Genomic DNA, 21,711 nt, shown 5'->3' on the forward strand with positions numbered 1-21,711 from the left:
AAAAAAAAAAAAAAAAAAAAAAGAAGTAACAATCTTTGAGGGGAAACCAGTTATTGACTACATTGGGTAACAAGCTGCATAGCATCCTCTTAGGAGTTGCAATGAAAGCCAGGCGCAGAGTATCGTGGATATCTAGGGCTGGGGAGCGACTTTCTGGATAAGATGCTGTGGAACGGAAGGAAGGAGTGGGTGCAGGGAAAATTATAGCTGGTACATTAATACCAATATAAATAATTGCACAATTTGCAGGGTTAGTCCCAGGGTTAATTACACAGCGGAGGTGAAATGCCTAATCGTCTGCTTTATGAGCGGAGTTCTTGGCCTTGGCAAGAAGTCGGAATAGATGAAATAGAAGGATGATTTAAGTAACTGTGTGCTCTAAGCCGGGCAAGCTGGGAACGCTGGTTCACCAGGCTTTGTGGAAAGTGAAATTCTCTTTTAGATCAGTAGGATGACAGTGGACACTAGCTTCAGAAGACTTGGAAAAGTCTGGAAGTGTGTCCTGAGGAACTGTGCACATATTCAACAGAGGATGCACCCGAGGGCAGCAGTGATCCAAAGATCCGTAGGCCACCAGCAGGTCCGAGGCTCTGGGAGGTGGCCCGAGTCCACGCAGCTGGGCGGGAGCGACGCCTCGCCGGAGAGCAGGTGGCCGCGCAGATTGCGCAGCTCCCAGAGCGCGCGCGCTGGCGGGGATGGGGGGGAGCGCAGGGCAGGCGGGGCTAGCGGGGACGCGCGAGGGGGGGCGCCAGGAGCCGGGGGGGGCCGGGCGCGCGGGCCTTTGGCGCGCACGCGCAGACGGGCCGCGGGACCCAGAGGCAAAGAGGAGGGGAGCGTGAAATAGGGGGGGGGTGGATGTATTTCCGCTCTGGCGGACAAATAATCCTGGCCAAAGGAGAGGCACGACTGTCCAGCCCTTTAACCGCGTGGGGGTGTCGGGGGAGAAAAGGGGGGTCGGGGAGGGGGAATCCTGCTCCTTTAATTCCCTCCCCTCTTCCTCCGCCCCGAGTCCGCGAGGACGCAGCGCTGCGCGGGGCCTTGGAACACTCGGCACGAACTGCCCCCCGCCCCTCCCCCTCCCGCCCACGCGGAGCCGGCCCGCGCGCGCGCCCCGTGCACCCCCGCGCCTGCGCGCTGCCCCGGCCCTGCCCGAGTGTGGGGGGCGTCGCTGGCCCCGGGGGGGTGGGGGACCAGGGGGGAAAAATCAGCACGCGGAACCGGGCCAGGTGAGAGGCGCGTGCACCCAGGGTCGTGAGTCTGGGGGGGGGGCGTGCCACGGAGATCTGCGCGTGGGAGGGGGGCGTGCACGACCTGTCCGGGCGGTGGGAGGACGTGAAAAGGGGGACTCACAGCAGCGCGGCCCAGGCTAGAGCGAGGCGGGTGAGGAGAGCCTGCAACCAGGGGCCATCCCAGAGTTGCAATCCTCTGGTTTTCCCCCCACCCACCCCTTTATCCATTCTCCCATGGGCGCGCGGGCCGCGGGACTGGGGGGTGTGGACGCCGCTGCCCCGCCCCCGGGAACCACGCCTCCCTCCTCGGAGGGACCGCGCCTCCTTGGAATTGGGGAAACTGAGGGAGGCGCGCCAAGACTAGGGAGGTAGGGATGAGGGATCTGGAGCCTTGGCCTCCGACAGCCAGAGACCTTTGTCTCTGACCCGTTTCCTTCCCACCCAGGGCAGTCCACTCCCGCCACAATGGCCTCTGGGGTGGAAGTCCTGCGCTTCCAGCTGCCTGGCCACGAGGCCGCAACGTTGCGGAACATGAACCAGCTCCGTGCAGAGGAGCGGTTCTGCGATGTGACCATCGTGGCTGACAGTCTCAAATTCCGTGGCCACAAGGTCATCCTGGCCGCCTGCTCACCGTTCCTCCGGGACCAGTTCTTGCTGAACCCCAGTTCTGAGCTGCAGGTCTCACTGATGCACAGCGCGCGTATTGTGGCGGACTTGCTCCTCTCTTGCTACACGGGCGCCCTGGAGTTCGCAGTCAGGGACATCGTGAACTACCTGACAGCAGCCTCCTACCTGCAAATGGAGCATGTGGTGGAGAAGTGCAGGAACGCCCTCAGCCAGTTCATTGAGCCCAAAATAGGCCTTAAAGAAGATGGGATCAGCGAGGCTAGCCTCATGAGCAGTGTCAGTGCCACCAAGTCCCTCCTCCCTCCAGCCAGGACCCCAAAGCCAGCTCCAAAACCCCCGCCACCACCTCCTCTACCCCCTCCGCTCCTGCGACCGGTGAAGCTGGAGTTTCCTCTGGACGAGGACCTAGAGCTGAAGGCGGAAGAGGAGGACGAGGATGAGGACGAGGATGTTTCTGACATCTGCATCGTCAAGGTGGAGTCTGCCCTCGAAGTGGCACACAGGCTCAAACCCCCAGGAGGCCTAGCAGGGGGTCTGGGTATCGGGGCCTCTGTGGGCAGCCATCTGGGAGAGCTGGCCCAGAGTAGTGTGGCCCCCAACACCGTCGCCCCACCGCAAGGTGTGGTGAAGGCCTGCTACAGCCTGTCAGAGGACGCAGAAGGGGAAGGCCTGTTGTTGATCCCAGGAGGCCGGGCCAGTGTGGGTGCCACCTCAGGCCTAGTGGAAGCAGCAGCGGTGGCCATGGCTGCCCGGGGGGCGGGGGGCAGTCTGGGGGCAGGGGGGAGCCGGGGACCTCTGCCTGGGGGCTTCTCAAGTGGAAACCCCTTAAAGAACATAAAGTGCACCAAATGCCCGGAAGTGTTCCAGGGCGTGGAGAAGCTGGTCTTCCACATGCGCGCACAACACTTCATCTTTATGTGCCCGCGCTGCGGCAAGCAGTTCAACCACAGCAGCAACCTCAACCGCCACATGAACGTCCACCGTGGAGTTAAGTCACATTCCTGTGGCATCTGCGGCAAGTGCTTCACTCAGAAGTCCACGCTGCACGATCACCTCAACCTGCACTCGGGAGCGCGGCCCTACCGCTGCTCCTACTGTGATGTGCGCTTTGCCCACAAGCCCGCCATCAGGCGGCACCTCAAGGAGCAGCATGGCAAAACCACAGCCGAGAACGTGCTGGAAGCTGGTGTGGCCGAGATCAATGTCCTCATCCGCTGAAGGACCAAGAGGCTGGGGGGGGTTCCTGGGCCCGGCAGAATTGGGGAGGGGAGGGGCTTCTGGGGCAGGCATACATTTTGAGGGAGGAGGATTGGAGAGAGACCTTGCCTCAAAGAGCAGAAGAAAAAGATGGAGCCGGAGACAGGGTTGACATGGCTGAGGGAATATGGGGTCCCAAAGAAAGATTTCTTTTATTGAAGAGGTGCATAAACGATGAGGAGGAAGGGGGGAAAAACAAGCAATGATGAAAGTTTTGGAGTACAGCACTTCCCTGGGTAAAGCTTAAAGCTGCCTCAGGGGGAGGAGTCTAGCGTTTCTTGAGGTGGGTGGGGGTGGGAGTTGTAGGGGGATTGCCTGGGTGCAGCTTACTTGTTCCTGGTTAGAATAGATCACAGGGAGAAGGGAGAGGAGGGTGACCCAAGTATGATGTCCCAGAAAAAGGAGGGGAGGCGAATCTTGCATGCTGGGGAAGTGGGACAGTACAAAGCTCACTGGAAATGAAAGGAAAAATGATATATGTGTCAGGTAAGAGAACAGGGTGGGCAACCTGGGTAGGTAATGAGACATTGGGGTACAGTAGGGAGAGCAGTGAGTAGCAGAGGGGTGGGGGGCAGGGCACGTAGGAAAAAGGACACGAGGGGGCTGTTGGGGGAGGGAGAGGAGTAGAGACTTATACAGTATTTTTTAAGAAAACGTATTTTTTAGGATTTTTTCTGGAGTCTGGGGTTTTAGTTTTTCTTTGTTTTCCACAAAAATAAAAAAAAAAAACCAAAAACACATTTTTTTCCTTTATATTCTGGCAACTGCATGTGTGTGACTACTCACCATAGATTCTCCCAGCGCTAACAACTGCAGTCTGGTGCCAAAAGGAGTCCAGCCCTCAAGCAGAGACTAGGAACACGCCCTAAACACCTTGGCAGAAACTTTATCACACGAGTGATTGGCAGCCCCAGTGCTGGAGTAGACCTTGTGGGGTTTGGTAGCAGTGCAAGCCATGGACCACAGGTGGCCAATGAACCCACAGAGATGGCAAGCAGGCATCAGTTCGAATTTTAAGGAAAGTCGAAATACCAGCTCAACTTACAGTCCATTACCTAGAAGACTACATTTCCCAGAAAGCTCTGAAAAGTTTTTAAATCCAAAGAGAACTACAGTTCCCAGAAGACGCCGAATCGGCCTCGGGCCCAGTAACATAACTACCTGCTTGTCTAATACTATGTGTAAAACCAATGCAGGCATTTTCCAACTTTGCTCAGGACTTAATGCCTGGACAGGGATGGTGCCCTCGATAGTGTTCAGGGCTTGTATACTTGCCGTGTCCACCATTCACGCTTAGCTGTCAGCTGGACCATGAGCCCCCGATGGTATTTGGGCAGAAATAGTTACTGTCAATAGACTGTAGTCGCCCTCGAGGCCTCCGCTGCGTTCAGTTGTCATCTCTAGTGCAACAGAAGACATTTCCCCTCCCAGATTTTCAAAAGCACACTGACCCAGAAGTAAAGGTGTCTTCCGAGAGTCTCTGTCGCCCCTTCTTGTGCACTAGAGTCTAAAACTAAGAGCCAGCCTTCAATCTGGCGGCTCAGAACCAGAAAGACACACGCGGCAGCTGCAGAGGCTCAGGCTACACGTGTTACCCAAACCGGGCGGGGACAGGGAAGCCACAGCCCAGTCGGGCCTCACCCTTGGCTCCCGGCGGAGCCGAGGCTAGGAACGAACGCCCTCTCCCCTACAACCCCAGTTCTGGACCTCCAGGGCCATTTTGGGGGGCAAAAATGGCCAAAAGGCCCGCAGCGGCTCCTTTAAGGCGTCTTCTCGCCCTCCCTCCCTGTCCACGTGACCCGGGGCGGCCGCGCGCCGGCTCGGCCCCCCGCGCAAGCGGCGATGGCGGCGGCGGCGGGAGCTGCTGCGGCGGCGGCCGCCGAGGTGCGGAAGGGAGGGGAGAGGCGGGTGCATGCCTGCGCGCGCGCCTGGGGAAGCGCGCGCTCGTGCAATGCCCGGGGTGCAACGGGCCGGGGGCCTGAGCCGAACTTGCAGCAAACCAGGGGCCAACACCGGGGGCGGATGAGGGGACCAGGGGGTGGGAGGTGGGGGGAGTGGGCGCCGAGTCGCACGTGCCGCCGCCCGCTGCCCCTGCGTGGGCGGTGGGCACCGCGACCCCCAGGGAGCACGCGCGAGGGGCGCGAGGGGCCGTCCGCCGGGCTGGGGCGCAGCGGGCGTTGCAGGGGTTGGTGGCCGGGGTCCCCGCGGCCTGGGGGACAAAGGGGAGCGGCGCGTGCAGCCGGGAGGAGGGGCGGGGCCGGGGCGCCGAGGCCCCCCCCCCTCCCCTCCTCTGCTCCCAGGCCCCAGAGATGCGGGGTCTGCCGAGAGGGAGGGGGCTGATGCGGGCCCGGGGGCGGGGGCGTGCGGCCCCCACGGGCGGCCGCGGCCGGGGTCGCGGGGGCGCCCACCGTGGACGAGGTAGGCCCCGAAGCCTGCTCTCGCTGCCCAGGGCCCAGGCGTCTTGGGCCCCCCAGCTGCCTGCCGGGCTGACCGGTCCTCCGGTCCCTTGTCTCCCCTCCCAGGGGGAGGCCCCCGCTGAGATGGGGGCGCTGCTGCTGGAGAAGGAGCCCCGAGGAGCCGCCGAGAGAGGTGAGTGCGGCCCGGGCAGGCCCGACCGGACCTCCACCCTCCCCACCCCCAACACGGGATCTGGGCAGCCTGGAGCCCTGAACTTTTTCTTTTCCCCTCCCCGACAGTTCATGGCTCTTTGGGGGACACCTCTCATAGTGAGGAGACCCTTCCCAAGGCCAATCCGGACTCCTTGGAGCCTACCGGCCCCTCCTCTCCGGCCTCTGTCACTGTCACCGTCGGCGATGAGGGGGCTGACACCCCTGTCGGGGCCACACCGCTCATCGGGGAGGAACCCGAGAACCTGGAGGGAGATGGGGGTCGAATCCTGCTGGGTGAGAGGCTGGGGAGCGAGGGAGAGGGGGTGTAAAGGGGGCTTTCTGCATTTCTGCTTACCCTGCACCCCCCCACCCCCGCCTCTTTTCTAGGCCATGCCACAAAGTCATTCCCCTCTTCCCCCAGCAAGGGGGGTGCCTGTCCCAGTCGGGCCAAAATGTCAATGACAGGGGCAGGAAAGTCGCCCCCCTCGGTCCAGAGTTTGGCCATGAGGCTGTTGAGCATGCCTGGGGCCCAGGGAGCTGCAACTGCTGGGCCTGAGCCCCCTCCGGCAACAACTGCGGGCCAGGAGGGGCAGCCCAAAGTACACCGAGCTCGGAAAACCATGTCCAAACCTAGCAACGGACAGGTGAGAGTGTGGAAGTCGGGTGGAAAAACTGGGGGAGTCTGGCTGGGAATTTGTTTTGTTTTTGTTGGTGATTTGGTGTTTTTTTTTTCTTCCGGGATTTAGCCTCCGGACCTCTTGTATTCAGATTTTTTTTTTTTTTCGAATTTACCAATAGGCTACCAAGTGTCAGCCTCTGGGCTGGGCTTCTGTGAGCGGAGTAATTGTCGGCTTCCTGGAGTTTGTGTTCTTGGGGGAGGGGTGGTCAGCAGCGGAGACTGACAGATGTAGAGTTAATTATGTAGTTATTGTCCTATAATTACACTTATACAAATGACCGGGCTGATCAGCCTTCCCGGTTTGTGTGTGTGTGTGTGTGTGTGTGTGTGTGTGTGTGTTTTTGTTTTTTTTTTTTTGCCTTTGAGCAAGCGCCTAGGGAAGGGTTTTTGTTTGTTTGTTTGTTTGTTTTGTTTTTAAATCCCTACTTTGAGACCATTTTCAAACCAGATAAAGTTCTTACTGGGAACTCTTCCTTGGGAAGGCCACATAATGACAGAAGGGGGGTGACGAGAACCCCAGAGTCAAAATTATGCAAAGTTTTAAAAGCTCCTGACTCACATTAAGTGTGGCTTGGGCTGGGTCTTGTTTGCTTTGCTGTTGTTTGCTTTGAGGGGCTTATTTTGTTTGGGGTGTGTGTGTGTGTGTGTGTGTGTGTGTGTGTGTGTGTGTGTGTGTGTGTAATAAGATCTTGCTGTGTAGCCCTAGGTGGCTGGCTCTGTAGACTAGGTTGCGTTAGCTCACAGAGGTCCACCTTGCTCTGTCCCCCACTTCCTGGGGTTGCAGGTGCCACACACCTGCCTTTTATTTATTTTATTTTTGTTTTTGAGACGGTCTCATGTAGCTCGGGCTGACTGAACTTGCTATAATACCAAGGATTTTGTCTTGAGCCACCCTCTGCATTTAATTTTTTTCCTTTTTTTTTTTTTTTTTTTTAAATTTGTTTTTTGTTTTTTGGTTGTTTTTTTGTATTTTTTTCTTAGAACCACCGTGTGTGTCTGGGGTTGCCCTTCAAGGCAAGAGGGCGGTGGATCCCCTGGGGCTTGAGTTTGAAGGAGTTGTGAGTCAGTGCTGGGAACCCAACCTGGGTCTCCCCCTTGCTCTTAACCACTGAGCCACCTCTCCAACTGCTCTCATTGCTGTGTTTCTGGGAAAGGGATTACCTCATCATGGTGGGACTGTATTCCTCTGGTACAGAAGGCCGTGTGTGAGGCTCAAGCCCCTCATAAAATTATGAGAGCAGGCAAGAGGCAGAGGCCAGCTAAGCTATCAACATTTGCGTGTGACTTAGGCATCTCTTCCTTACAGAGACGTTGTAGATGACTAGTGGATGTCCGTATCGGTAGTTTAAGACTGATTACAGACTTTTAGAGTTTTATCTATTGCTGGGTGTTGGTGGCACACGACTTTAGTGCCATTACTTGAGAGGCAGAGGCCGGCAGTTGAAGGCCAGCCTGGTTTCTTGGACAGTCAAGGCTACACAGGAAAACCCTGTCTTGAAAGAACACTTATTTTAAGTGTGCTTGTGGAACGGGGGAGGGGCACAGGAGAGGACATGTTTGCGGAGCCTGGTCTCTGCCTTTTCATGGTATCCAGGGAGTCAGACTCGAGGTTTAGGTTTGCACAGCAAGCACGCCTACCCGCTGAGCCATCTTGCTGGCCCGATGTTCTCTCTTTAATTGGCTTGTTTTGTTTTCTTTTCTAAGGTTTGTTTTATGTGAGTACACTGTTTTTAAGATTTATTTATTATATATGAATACACTGTCTTCAGACTCACCAGAAGAGGGCAGTAGATCCCATTACAGATGGCTGTGAGCCACCATGTGGTTGCTGGGATTTGAACTCAGGACCTCTGGAAGAGCAGTCAGTGCTCTTAACCGCTGAGCCATCGCTCCAGCCCCGGGTTTTGGTTTTTCGTGATGGTTTTGATGGTTTTTAAATGGTTGAGCCCTGTGACGGGAGGGATGACTGGTGGTCAGGTGCGCTTATGAATGTCAACATCGGCAGTTTAAAGACTGCCTTGCTTAGGCACGTCTTTTTTTTTTTTTTTTTTTAAGATATCTCGATTCTATTTGTTTTATTCATTTATTTGTATATGAGCACACTGAAGCTGTCTTCAGAAGCACTAGAAGAGGGCGTCAGATCCCAGATTACAGATGGTTGTGAGCCACCATGTAGTTGCTGGGAATTGAACCTGGGACCTCTAGAAGAGCAGTCTGTGCTCTTAACCGCTGAGCGATTTCCCCAGCCCCCAGGCACGTCTTTTAAAGGTGGTCCTGTGTAAGACTCTGGTTCAGATCCCGGCCTCACATGGCCGCTCACAGCCACAGTGTCAAGGGGTCTTGTGGCTCCTCCCGGCCTCCTTCCAGCCCCTGCACACATGGAGTGCACAGATTCAGGAAGACCCGTGGATAAGCAGCCAGTGCATATGGCTCCACGTCAGAGACCTGTGGGTTTCTGTTCATGCTTTTTCCTATATCCCTCTGTCCAGGGATTTTTTTTTTTTTTTTTTTTTTTTTTTTTTTTTTTTTTCGGAGCTGGGGACCGAACCCAGGGCCTTGTGCGTGCTAGGCAAGCGCTCTACCATTGAGCTAAATCCCCAACCCCTTCTTTTTTTTTTTTTTAAATTTATTTATTTTATGTATATGAGTTCAATGTCACTGTCTTTAGACACAACAGAAGAGGGCGTCAGATCCCATTACAGATGGTTGTGAGCCACCATGTGGTTGCTGGGAATTGAACTCAGGACCTCTGGAAGAGCAGTCAGTGCCTTTAACCACTGAGCCATCTCTCCAGCCCTTCGGGTAGCATTTTCATTTATTTATTTTTTCTGTTGGGTAGCATTTTTGAGGTACAGCCAGCCACAACACTCCCACCTGGGCCCCAGGCTGAGGGAGCAGACTGGTAACTTTAATTTGGTAGCTTGCTTCTTTCCCTTAGCACAGTGTCCTTGTGGTGTCCATCTGTCTGTTCCACCCCACCACCACCACCGTTTGTGTCCAGGTCCCCTTTCTGTCGCTGGGTGTTCTGTGTGTTCTCGAGACAGGGTCTCACTCTGTAGCCCTAGCTGGCCTGGGACTCAGATCTGCCTGCCTCCCAGGGTGCTGGGGTGAACGGTGTAGACCACCATACCTAGCCTGGGTGAGTAAATCCTCTGACCGAGAGTTGTTCCTTCGCGCTCCAGCCTCCAGTCCCTGAGAAGCGGCCCCCTGAAGTCCAGCATTTCCGCATGAGTGACGACATGCATCTGGGAAAGGTGACTTCAGGTCAGTCGACGCCACTCCCCCCATACACACTCCAGGAGGCTTGGTGTATTCTGTCCCAGGAGTTAGAGTTCAGTCCTCACTTTTCTGTCTTTCCAGATGTGGCCAAACGGAGGAAGTTGACCTCGGGCAGCCTGGTGAGCTGGAGAGGAAGACCCGTCCGGGCCGGGAAGGGGGTTGGTGGGTCAATGCCAGGAGCCTCAGACTTTGTGATCTTTTCTCTAGTCAGAGGACTTGGGCTCTGCTGGGGGCTCAGGAGAAGTGATCCTGGAGAAGGGAGAGCCCAGGCCTCTGGAGGAGTGGGAGACGGTGGTGGGCGATGACTTCAGCCTGTACTATGACGCGTACTCTGTGGATGAGCGGGTGGACTCTGACAGCAAGGTGTGCTGGTGTGCTGTCCTCACGCCTCCCTTTCCAATCTGTTCTTCCCCTTTAATACGAACCCTCTAGTTCAGTGCCCCACGTTGTCTGCAACCATTTCTTGTATTCCTTCTCTCATCTCTGCTCCTCTCCTTCCAAGACGGTCTCCTCCCTGCTTCTGTCGGCTTGTTTGCTCCCTTCGTATTGTTCGTTCGCTTTTGGCCAGTTTAGTTTGTTTGACAGGGTCTTACTAGTAGACCAAGCCCGCCTCAAATTCGTAGAAATCTGTCTGCCTCTGCCTCTTTAGTGTTGGGATGAAAGGCATATACTGCATACACCATGTGCGCGTGTGCCTGCGTGCATGTATGTGCATGCGCACACATGTGCACGTGTGTGTGAGCATGTATTCCAGGCATGAGTGCGCCAGTGTGGTGTACGTGCATGTATGTGTGTGTGCATGTATGTGTGTGTGCGCGCACGTGTGGCGTGCGTGCATGCGGGTACTCATCTGGGGTTAGAGGACGGCATCTCTGGCTTGGCTCTCTTTCGATGTAGGCTCTGGGGATTTTAATCTACAATGTATGGGGTTCAGTTTTCAGAATGCTTTCCCCAGTGTTTGAGGCTGAACCTGGAGCTCGCTCGGCAAGCACAGTAGTCGGGTGTGTGTTGCCAGGCAAGCTATGTTGGTGAGCACCTGGCTTTTTTCTGTGACCTCTGAGTAGTCTGAAGATCACTCAGATCTCACCCCGGAGCGGCAGGCACTTTCCCACTCGGCCATCCCCCCCCATCCCTCGGGTTCGTGTTTCATTTATTTAACACTCCGCTGTGGAAACTTTCCACTGGTCAGAAAAGGGAAGAACGGTGAGCCCCAACACACAGCCAGCCACCCGCACACACGCGGACAGAGCGAGTCGTAGGCTTTGCTTGTGTGGAAGCGACTTCTCTTTGCACTTCCAAACAGGCCTCTGCTTTATTTTTGCTGACTTTGGGGTTAAACTCAAGGCCTCTCGTGGCGAGCACTGAGCTGCTACTTAAATAATTTGAGGCCTCATCGTTTACCGAGTGGCCTTGGATGGCTACACCTTCACTCCTCGTGGTCCGCCTGCCTCGGCCTTCCAGGGGTCTGGGATTAAAGGCAGGCTTTAATGGAGGATGGGGCTTGAGACAGAGCCTCACTTTGTAGCCTTGGTTGGCCTTGAGCCTCTGCAGCACCTGCCTCTTCCTCCTATTTGCTTGTGAGCTGATTAAGCTGTTCACAGTTGTAGGGGTGAGATTCCCTTCGAGTGCCTAATACGCCGCTTGTCTCGGGGTGCAGTCGTGTAACCCAGGCTGTCCTCAGATTTGCTATGTAGCCAGGGATGACCCTGAGCGTCTGGGTTGCTTTTTAGCGTGTATGAGTGGTTTTCCCTGCGTGTATATTGTACCAAGTGTGTGTCTCGTGCCCTTGGGAGTCAGAAGAGCCTTGGTACTCTGGGACCGGAGTAACGGACAGGTACGAGCCACCGTGTGGGTGCTGGGAGTTGAACCCAGGTCCTTTGCCAGAGCCACGGTGTTCTTAACCGCTGAGCCGTCTCTCCAGCCCCAGCTCCTGAGCTGGTCCTCCTCCCCGCTCTGTCTCCCACATGTTTGGGCTGTAGGCGTGTCTGGTGCTTTCTTCTAGTTTTTGGGAAGAAAACGTGGAAGTGGGTACAGGTGCTTCCTTCCTGTTGCCTGCCGCTGGAACCTGTGTGGGTTGTGTGGTCATTTCTTTTACTGGTAAATGTTGACACGCTCCAGAGGCAGAGGTGTGGGATCTCTGTGAGTTCTAGGTAGTGGCCAGGACTACCCTCCTGAGTGAGGCCTTGTCACCACCTCCTCCACACCTCATGAGCTTTTCATAGAGTGGTTTGGTTGCCGTGGGTAGTCGTGTCTGTGTGTTTCCTAAAACCAGCCCTTTTCACTGCTGTGTAACGCTCTGCACCTCGGTCCCTATCCAGCCCTTTCCTGCCCAGATCCACCCCCTGGAGTTTCCCTGGTGGGGTGGCAATGACTGGGGACCTCAGGATTCACCATGTCTTGCTCTTGAAGGAGATGGCTGCTGTTTGCTGGTTTCCCAGCCTAATTTTTCTCTTTCAGTCTGAAGTCGAAGCTCTAGCTGAACAGTTGAGTGAAGAGGAGGAAGAGGAAGAGGAGGAAGAAGAGGAGGAGGAGGAAGAAGAGGAGGAGGAAGAGGAGGAGGAGGAGGATGAGGAGTCGGGCAATCAGTCAGACAGGGTAAGAGGAGGGACTGGCCTACCTAGAGGAGTCGGGGAGCTCTTCTGGGCCTGGAGCAGAGCTCTCGAATCTTCCTCTTCCACAGAGTGGCTCTAGCGGCCGACGCAAGGCCAAGAAGAAATGGCGGAAAGACAGCCCATGGGTGAAGCCATCCAGGAAACGGCGGAAGCGAGAGCCTCCGAGGGCCAAGGAGCCCAGAGGTAAGAAGGCCCCTCTGCTCCCGGGTCCCCTCCTCTGGCCCCAGAGAGCAGTACACACTCGGATGCTCATGCATGTTGACTGTGTAGACCGCATGTGCGCACGCGCCCAGGCCCCGTGAGCTCCCACTCTCACTCTCTCTGTCTCTGTGTCAGGAGTGAATGGTGTGGGTTCCTCAGGGCCCAGTGAGTACATGGAGGTTCCTCTGGGGTCCCTGGAGCTGCCCAGCGAGGGGACCCTCTCCCCCAACCACGCTGGTAATTAATTACCAACTTCCGGGATAGGGAGCCATCGGGGTGCCCACGGGGGTGGAGGGAAATCCTGCCAGAGCCGGGGTGTCCTGTGCCAGGCTTTGGGGTTCTAGAATGTGAAGGGGTGGTGGGGCGGGAAGGAGGGGACCCTTCCAGTGGGTGAGGGGCAAGGTCCCCCATCGTCTCTGTCTCTTCCTGTCTAAGGGGTCTCCAATGACACGTCTTCGCTGGAGACGGAGCGTGGGTTTGAGGAGCTGCCCCTCTGCAGCTGCCGCATGGAGGCGCCCAAGATTGACCGCATCAGCGAGAGAGCAGGACACAAGTGTATGGCCACCGAAAGTGTGGACGGAGAGGTGGGTCTGGGTGCTGTTGGCTTAGGAGGCCCAGGGTGAACTAGCCTGGGCCCGTGCCTCACCCTCACACCCCCACCTTCCTTTACCGCTAGCTGCTGGGTTGCAATGCCGCCATCTTGAAGCGGGAGACCATGCGGCCGTCTAGCCGTGTGGCGCTGATGGTACTGTGTGAGGCCCATCGAGCCCGCATGGTCAAGCACCATTGCTGCCCAGGCTGTGGCTACTTCTGCACGGCGGTGAGTGGCCACTGGGGTAGATGGGCGGCCTGACCAGCAAGAGAGAGCTTGGAGTGACTGCTGTCTCCCTTTCCCAGGGCACCTTCCTGGAGTGTCACCCCGACTTCCGTGTAGCTCACCGCTTCCATAAGGCCTGCGTGTCCCAGCTCAATGGGATGGTTTTCTGTCCCCACTGTGGGGAGGACGCCTCAGAGGCCCAGGAGGTGACCATCCCTCGGGGCGATGGGGGAACACCCCCGGTTGGCACTGTGGCGCCTGCCCCGCCACCCCTGGCACACGACGCCCCAGGGCGAGCGGATACCTCCCAGCCCAGGTACTGGCCTCCCCAGCCCCGCCCCTTCCCCATCTTAATTCTCTTGCCCCCCAGACCTCAGACCCTTCTCCCACAGTGCCCGAATGCGAGGACACGGAGAGCCAAGGCGCCCACCCTGTGATCCCCTGGCCGACACCATTGACAGCTCGGGGCCTTCTCTGACTCTGCCTAATGGCGGCTGCCTCTCAGCTGTGGGTCTGCCCCCAGGGCCAGGCCGGGAAGCCCTGGAAAAAGCCTTGGTCATCCAGGAGTCCGAGAGGTGAGTTGGTGCTGTTTTCAGGGTACGACTGGTCCGGAACCGCAGGTGCTGCTATCGGTACTTAAATCTGAGCAGCCTACCTTCTCCCCCTCCGTCCCCGGGCAGGAGGAAGAAGCTGCGGTTCCACCCGCGGCAGCTCTACCTATCGGTGAAGCAGGGGGAGCTGCAGAAGGTGATCCTCATGCTGCGTGAGTGTCCCTCCCACCCGTGGGAACTGAGGCCCTGTGTAGTGAGGAAGGTCACGTGACCCTCTCTCTGATGGCAGTGGTGGTGTCCTGTGGGTGATGGGCATTGTTCCAGTGCGCAGCTCACAAGCTTTCGCAGAACCGAGGCTGAGTGCTCCTCTAGTCCTGGGGGGCTGGCGCAGCTGCGTACCGGGCGGTCCTGGGACGCCTCCCTTGATGTAGGGCTGTCCCGTCCCCAGCCCTCTTACTGCTTTGTCTCCTCTCGGCCTGCAGTCGACAACCTGGACCCCAACTTCCAGAGCGACCAGCAGAGCAAGCGCACGCCCCTGCACGCAGCCGCCCAGAAGGGGTCCGTGGAGATCTGTCACGTGCTGCTGCAGGTCGGTCGGTCGTGGGGACCCTTCCCCGCCTCGCTGTCCAGCCCCCTCCCCAGCCCTGTCCCTGGTGCCACCTTCCTGCTCCTCCTCACAGGCAGGAGCCAACATCAACGCCGTGGATAAGCAGCAGCGCACCCCGCTGATGGAGGCCGTGGTGAACAACCACCTGGAGGTGGCTCGCTACATGGTGCAGCTGGGCGGCTGTGTGTACAGCAAGGTGCGGGGCGGAGCCGTGCGGGGCGGGGCCCGGCGGTGGGAGGGAGGACGGATGCCTGGGCACCAAGTGCCAGCCGAAGGGCTCACTGGCTCCTGTCTCCCTCAGGAAGAGGATGGCTCCACCTGTCTCCATCATGCGGCCAAAATTGGGAACTTGGAAATGGTCAGCCTGCTACTGAGCACGGGGCAGGTGGACGTCAATGCCCAGGTCGGTGGCCTGGCCGCTGCTCCTGTACATAGGCTCCTTGGCCGTCCCTTGGGCTTCACTCCTCACTTCTTCCTCAGCTGCTCTGACCCTCTCCCACCGCTCACGTTGCTTCCCTCCTCGTTTCTTTGGTTCATGGAACTTGAGTCCCTCCTCTTAACCTCTGAGCGCATCCAGTGAGGACCCCGATGAGCCTGGGTGGGGAGGGTGTGCATCTGTGGAATACCCCATGCTCTGGCTTTGGCTGTTCCCAGAGGTGCCCCTCAGCTCCCGTTTTCTGGCCAGCAAGTCTGGGCCCTGATTCCCTTCCTTCTTCCGTCCCTCAGGACAGTGGGGGCTGGACACCCATCATCTGGGCGGCCGAGCACAAGCACATCGACGTGATCCGTATGCTGCTGACCCGGGGCGCCGACGTCACCCTTACCGACAACGTGAGGGGCACTCAAGGGAGCTGGGAGGACTGGTGGGGAGCAGGGGGACCCCGATCCTGTCACCTGCAACCCGATCTCTGCCCCTCACCTCCACAGGAGGAAAACATCTGCCTGCACTGGGCCTCCTTCACGGGTAGTGCCGCTATCGCCGAGGTCCTCCTGAATGCCCAGTGCGACCTTCATGCTGTCAACTACCATGGGGACACGCCCCTGCACATAGCCGCCAGGGAGAGCTACCATGACTGCGTTCTGTAAGCCCCAGCTTCTGGACCCACCTCCCCACACCCCATTCCCGGCACCCACACCCCACTGTCCAGTCTCTGACTCAGGTTTTCTATCCCTCTCAGGTTGTTCCTGTCCCGTGGAGCCAACCCTGAGCTTCGGAACAAAGAAGGGGACACGGCGTGGGATCTGACCCCAGAGCGCTCCGATGTGTGGTTTGCACTGCAGCTCAATCGCAAGCTTAGGCTCGGGGTAGGGAACCGGGCTGTCCGCACCGAGAAGATCATCTGCCGGTGAGTGCAGCCCAGATGCCACAGCTCCTCCACGTCTGCAGTCTCAGGCCCCTTCCCAGACGCAGGACGTCCCAGTAGCTGCTATAATCATCTTGCCCCTAGGGGAGGTGGAAATAAGGGGCCCTCAGTGGGCAAGGGAGCCTTTGACCAAGCCTGACAAATTTAGTTCAGTCCCCGGAGAGCCATGTTTTCCTCTGGCCTACGAACACACAGCATGGCACAGTCACACACAGCTGAAAAAAGCTAAAGGCAGGGTGTGGTGGCCATCCCTGTAATCTCAGCACGCAGGAGGCAGACGGTTGGTTGTTTTGAACCTGAGGCCAGCTTGGTTTGTATGTATTTAGTGAGTTCCAGGCCAAGGAGGGCCACATGGTGAGACCTTATATTTCTTAAAATAAATGAAAAATAAATAAATATGTAAGAAAAAGAAAGAAAAGGACATGTTTTCCAAGCCTTATAGGTAGCTGAGGCAGGAGGATTGTGAGTTTGAGGCAGATACCCAAATAAGAGTTTCAGACGGGCTGGAGAGACGGCTCAGAGGCTAAGAACACTGACTGCTCTTCCAGAGGTCCTGAGTTCAATTCCCAGCAACCACATGGTGACTCACAGCCATCTGAAAGGGGATCTTCCGCCCTCTTCTGGCCTGCAGGTGTACATGCAGATAGAGCGCTCATAAACATAAAATAAATAAAGCATTTTAAAAAAAAAAAAAAAAAAAGAATTTCAGACAGGAGCTGGGCGTCACCTGTGACCCCTCCTATTCTGAAGGCTGGGGAGGAAGACCTGCCTCTTGAGCCCACGGGTTGGAGATCACTATTTGTTATTATCGAGACTCAGACCTTAAAAATGAAAATCAAACCAAACCAAAAAACCCCGCAAGACTAATGTGAGGCGGCCCAACTACTGAATGTGCATTCTGAGTTCAAGCCAAGAACCCACCAGAAGGAGAGAGCTGCCTCCTGAAGGTTGCCCTCTGACCTTAATTCCACACGATATCCTGTGTGAGCGCGCACACACAGAAATAGAAAGGTCCTCAAGCCAGGTGTGGTGGTTTAGACCTTTAGTCCACTACTCTGGAGGGAGGCGAAGGCTGATCTCTGGGCTCTAGGGCTACACAGTGAGATGCTGTCTCAAGAAGGGAGCGGTCGGAGGGCACCAGGAATGTTCACTGTCTTTGAGGAGAGGTTTTTTTTTTTTTTTTTTTTTTTTTTTTTTTTGAGACAGGGTTTCTCTGTGTAGCCCCTGTCCTGGAAGTCACTCTGTAGACCAGGCTGGCCTCGAACTCACAGAGATCCCTGTGCCTCTGCCTCCCTAGTGCTGGGATTAAAAGGAGTGCATCGGGGCTGGGGATTTGGCTCAGTGGTAAAGCGCTTACCTAGGAAGCGCAAGGCCCTGGGTTCGGTCCCCAGCTCCAAAAAAAAGAACCAAAAAAAAAAAAAAGAAGTGCATCACTCTGCCAGAAAGGACTGTGAACTCTAATGTTAGCACTGGGGAGGAGTAGCAGATGGATCTGAGTTCTAGGATAGCCAGAGCTACAGAATGAGAGTGTCTCAAAGAAAGGAAGGAAGGAAGAGGCAACACGTTAAAAAGTTAAAAAAGGGGGTTGGGGATTTAGCTCAGTGGTAGAGCGCTTGCCTAGCAAGCGCAGGCCCTGGGTTTGGTCCCCAGCTCCGGAAAAAAAAGAATAAAAAAAAAAAAGGGATCTGGAGAGATGGCTCAGCGGTTAAGAGCACTGGCTGCTCTTCCAGAGGTCCTGAGTTCAATTCCCAGCACCCACATGGTGGCGCACAACCATCTGTAACTTCAGATCCATGACCCAGAGGATCCATGCCTCCTTCTGATCTCTGCGGGCACCAGGCATGCATGTGGGGTGCATACAGAAGTGCAGGCAAAGTATTCTTAACACGTAAAATGAGAAAATGTTTTTTCAGGTGAGCAGATATGCAAGTGTGGAATACTAGTGCGTCCTGTGCTAGCTGGGTACTTGAAGTCTGTGTCAGTGCTTACACTAAGGAAGCAAGAAGATCATGGTTTCACTTTTAAGGCCAGCCGAGGCATTATACCAAGGCTCAGTCTCCAACTAAAATTTAAAAGTCCAGAGTCCAGCAGGGTGGTGACATATACCTCTAATCCTAGCCACTTGGGAGCTAGGGCAGGAGAGTCAAGAGTCCAAGTCATTCTCGGCTGTCTTGCTATTTGGGACCAGCAGGCTATATGATGCTGTATCTCACAGAGGAATATAAGGGGCCGGGGCCGGGGCCGGGGCCGGAGTAGAGTGTTTATTGGCCCCACATGCACAATGTTGTTCGGCCTCACCAAGAAACAAAGATAACCTGTGCGATGTTGAGGACATAATTATTTCTAAGCTGAGATTGTTTCCCTGGTGTCTTAACTTCCCTTTTTTTGTTTGTTTTCAAGAATGTCTCACCGCATGCGCTGGGATTAAAGGTGCCACCACCCCAGCACCCTTATACCGAGGAATCCTTGAGCTTCCCTTCAGGAATGCTCCGGCCCCTACCTAACTTTACTGCCCTTCTGTAGGGATGTAGCCCGAGGCTATGAGAATGTGCCCATTCCCTGTGTCAATGGCGTGGATGGGGAGCCATGCCCAGAGGACTATAAGTACATCTCCGAGAACTGTGAGACGTCCACCATGAACATCGACCGAAACATCACCCACCTGCAGGTGAGACACAGGCCCACCGGGCTCGAGGGAGCAGGGGCTAAAGGAGCCTGATGTGGGAGTCCCTCCACACTGGGGCACATGAAGACTCCCCCCTCGCGCTGGGACCGTCACCAGCCAGCGTCCTGAAACGAACCCGTGCTCCAGGGGAGAGCCCTCTCACTCACACCACTCCTTCCCGCCCAGCACTGCACGTGTGTTGACGACTGCTCCAGCTCCAACTGCCTGTGTGGCCAGCTCAGCATCCGATGCTGGTATGACAAGGTGCGTGTCCCTCACCTGGCCACTCCCACCAAGGAGCCAGGACCCTGCTCTGTTGGGGAAGAGATACAGGGTGTAGCAGGAAGTCCTGGTGCCCTGCCAGGAATGCAATGGGCCTCTCTGCTCACGTATATGCAAATGGACGCTGGTGCCCGCCTGCACACTTCCTGGTCTCTGACCTCAGCCTGCAGACTCTGCACCGTCCTCTCCTGCTCTGGGCTGGGGTCAGAGTGGAGTTTCCTGTGGAGTCCTCTGGGTCCTGGGCAGCTGAAATGGGCCCCACAGAGAAACCACTGTCCCCTCCCTCCGCACCCCAGGACGGGCGGCTGCTCCAGGAGTTTAACAAGATCGAGCCCCCCCTGATCTTTGAGTGTAACCAGGCATGCTCCTGCTGGAGAAGCTGCAAGAACCGCGTGGTGCAGAGCGGCATCAAGTGAGGCGCGCGCCCCGGCACCCTGCCTCGCCTCCGCCTCCCCTCCCCTGGGGCCCTCCCAGGCGTCCCACACTCAGTGTGACTCCCTCTCCACCTCCAGGGTGCGGCTGCAGCTCTACCGGACGGCCAAGATGGGCTGGGGGGTCCGTGCCTTGCAGACCATTCCCCAGGGCACGTTCATCTGCGAGTAAGTTCACGCTAAGGCCGTGGCGCCTGAGCGCTCTGCTGACACCAGGCCCCACTCTGACCTGCTTGCTGCTGCTCCTGCACTGAGGACAGAGATGGAGCCCACTCTGCCTGAACCCCTGATCTCCCTGTCACCATGCACGTCTCCACCCACCCAGCGCGTGTATTTCCAGACATCATGTCCCCCCTTTTTCTTGCACACTGCAGATGACCCGGGTTTGAGTTGTGTACTGTTGTGTGTGAGTTGTGCACTGTTGTGTGTGAGCTGTGCACTGTTGTGTGTCCCCAGCCACTTTATTTAACCTCTTTCAGCCTTAATCGTCTTTATCTGTAGAGCAGAGAATAGCTTCTTCCTGTGAATTTCCTCCCCGTGGCCATTAGCCTCCCCTAGGTCTCCTGTGGCCTTCAGAGCAGAGAAACCCTCTCACCTGCTCCCTCCGAGGTTTCTTTCTCTGCTCCCTGAATTTTTCAGACACCCATGTCTGTCCTTGCGTTGTGCAGTTTCTCTGCCAGCCACACGGGGCATCCTCACGGCTGATGTAGCTGTGCCTGGGCCCACCACCTGTGTGATTCTGTGTTCTGACACCTCCCCATGTCTAAACCTGGAACTTTCCACCCAGCCTGCCACCAGGGATCCTCATCCCCAGAACACGGGCCCACGCCTTCCCCCATCGTCTCCCGCCATGCCTTTGCAGGTCTTGCAGGCTCTTTCCTCCCAACCCCCACCCGGACAGAGCCTCACACCTGCCTGCCCACCTGCTGTTCCAGCTGCACAGGGGGACCCCCAGTGGCTGGACTGTGTCCTGCTCCCTCCCCTGGGCGGGAGGTGGGACCCAGAGCCCCGCTCACACGCAGAACCAGTTTCTGTCCAATAGGTACGTCGGGGAGCTGATCTCCGACGCCGAGGCAGACGTGAGAGAGGATGATTCTTACCTCTTCGACTTAGACAACAAGGTGGGAAGGCAGCACCTATGTCCTCACTACCAAAGGCTGCTTTCTGGAGCCACCTGGGACATCTGGGAGTGGAGATCTGGGTGGAGGGACTGGGTGTCGCTGAAGGAAAACTAGCCAGTCAAGTGGGTAGAGGTGGGCATTAAGAGCACTATGTGCCCCACTCCCCAGGATGGTGAGGTCTACTGCATTGATGCCCGTTACTATGGAAACATCAGCCGCTTCATTAACCACCTGTGCGACCCCAACATCATCCCCGTTCGGGTCTTCATGCTGCATCAAGACCTACGGTTCCCTCGCATTGCCTTCTTCAGCTCCAGGGACATCCGGACCGGGGAGGAGCTGGGGTGAGCAGCCTCAGCAATCCTGGGCAGCCATTGGTGATCTTGTGTCCCCTGGGAGGGCTTGTCAAACAGTGAAGGCAGGTGTGGGGATACACGTTCATGATCATAGCACTCAGGTGGCTGAGGCAAGAGGATCACAGAGAGTCCAGGCTACAGAGTGAGACCCTGTGTCAAAGAAAACGACAAAAAGAGAAGTCCAGTCTGCCCTGTTATCACTTGGCCACAAAATTCAAGGCCACCCAGGGCCATAGAGAGAGACCCTATCTTAAAAACAAACAACAAGGAAGGGGGTGGGGGCTAGGATGGTTGAATACTTGGAGAGTGTACTAGGCCCTGGGCTGCATCCCACCTCCCACAGAGCCTCTGGAGATTGTGGTCACACAGCTGGTAGGCCAGAAGCCTGCATTTATGACAGTTCTCTGGGAGTGTGAGTCAACAGACCCAACAAGGGCTTGGAGGCTCCCTCCTAGAGAGGGGGCTCCCGTGGCTCTTTGAGATGGGCTTTGAGTGTCTGGATCCGTGCTCCAAGAGGTCCTGTGTTTCCTCTGCCAGGTTTGACTATGGCGACCGGTTCTGGGATATCAAGAGCAAGTATTTCACCTGCCAGTGTGGCTCTGAGAAGTGCAAGCATTCAGCCGAGGCCATCGCCCTGGAGCAGAGCCGCCTGGCCCGTCTGGACCCCCACCCGGAGCTGCTCCCTGACCTCAGCTCCCTGCCCCCCATCAACACCTGAGGACTGTTAAAATCCAGGCCGGGGCACTGCCCCTCAGACATTCCCCCATCGGAGGACCCCAGTAAGGCCTGGAAGGTTTACAGCCCCTCTCCCAGAGCTGGTTTCTCACTGGGAGTGAGTGACTTCAGGGCTGGCCTACCCCACTGAGCCTGGCCTCAGTTCGCTCATTGAAGTTGGGCCTCTGCCAACTGATTTTCTGTGCTCTCAATAAATGTTGGGTTTGGTAATAAACCATCCGGTGATTGTTTTGAGGACTGCGGGGCTGAGGGAACAGAAGTGGATGGAAAGCAAGCTGTGTGTGGGCTG

General features: G+C 56.5%; 2 protein-coding genes across 9 annotated transcripts; both read left to right on the forward strand.

Annotated features, from left to right (window-relative positions):
- Positions 1–967: 967 nt before the first annotated feature.
- On the forward strand, positions 968–3,841 carry Zbtb12 (zinc finger and BTB domain containing 12). The gene is made up of 2 exons (XM_032888905.1): positions 968–1,226; positions 1,675–3,841. The coding sequence occupies exon 2, from the start codon at positions 1,695–1,697 to the stop codon at positions 3,072–3,074; it is 1,380 nt and encodes a 459-aa protein (XP_032744796.1). The 5' UTR covers positions 968–1,226; positions 1,675–1,694; the 3' UTR covers positions 3,075–3,841.
- Positions 3,842–4,925: 1,084 nt separating this feature from the next.
- Positions 4,926–21,636, forward strand: Ehmt2 (euchromatic histone lysine methyltransferase 2). Of its 8 annotated transcripts, none has more exons than XM_032888899.1 (28): positions 4,926–4,997; positions 5,636–5,702; positions 5,810–6,016; positions 6,110–6,366; positions 9,584–9,665; positions 9,762–9,799; positions 9,888–10,043; positions 12,138–12,275; positions 12,361–12,475; positions 12,629–12,730; positions 12,929–13,077; positions 13,170–13,313; positions 13,391–13,626; positions 13,703–13,885; positions 13,961–14,073; positions 14,344–14,450; positions 14,542–14,664; positions 14,770–14,871; positions 15,195–15,299; positions 15,396–15,550; positions 15,647–15,814; positions 18,356–18,500; positions 18,684–18,761; positions 19,076–19,191; positions 19,292–19,378; positions 20,253–20,331; positions 20,500–20,675; positions 21,225–21,636. In XM_032888899.1, the coding sequence occupies exons 1-28, from the start codon at positions 4,956–4,958 to the stop codon at positions 21,403–21,405; spliced, it is 3,651 nt and encodes a 1,216-aa protein (XP_032744790.1). In that variant the 5' UTR covers positions 4,926–4,955; the 3' UTR covers positions 21,406–21,636. The 8 variants fall into 8 exon arrangements, with proteins under 8 accessions (XP_032744790.1, XP_032744791.1, XP_032744793.1 ...); XM_032888900.1 differs by having other exon boundaries at positions 13,991–14,073; XM_032888902.1 differs by lacking the exon at positions 12,629–12,730 and having other exon boundaries at positions 13,991–14,073.
- Positions 21,637–21,711: the final 75 nt, after the last annotated feature.

The sequence above is a fragment of the Rattus rattus genome, chromosome 18 (genome assembly GCF_011064425.1).
Source record: "Rattus rattus isolate New Zealand chromosome 18, Rrattus_CSIRO_v1, whole genome shotgun sequence".
NCBI classification, from domain to species: domain Eukaryota; kingdom Metazoa; phylum Chordata; class Mammalia; order Rodentia; family Muridae; genus Rattus; species Rattus rattus.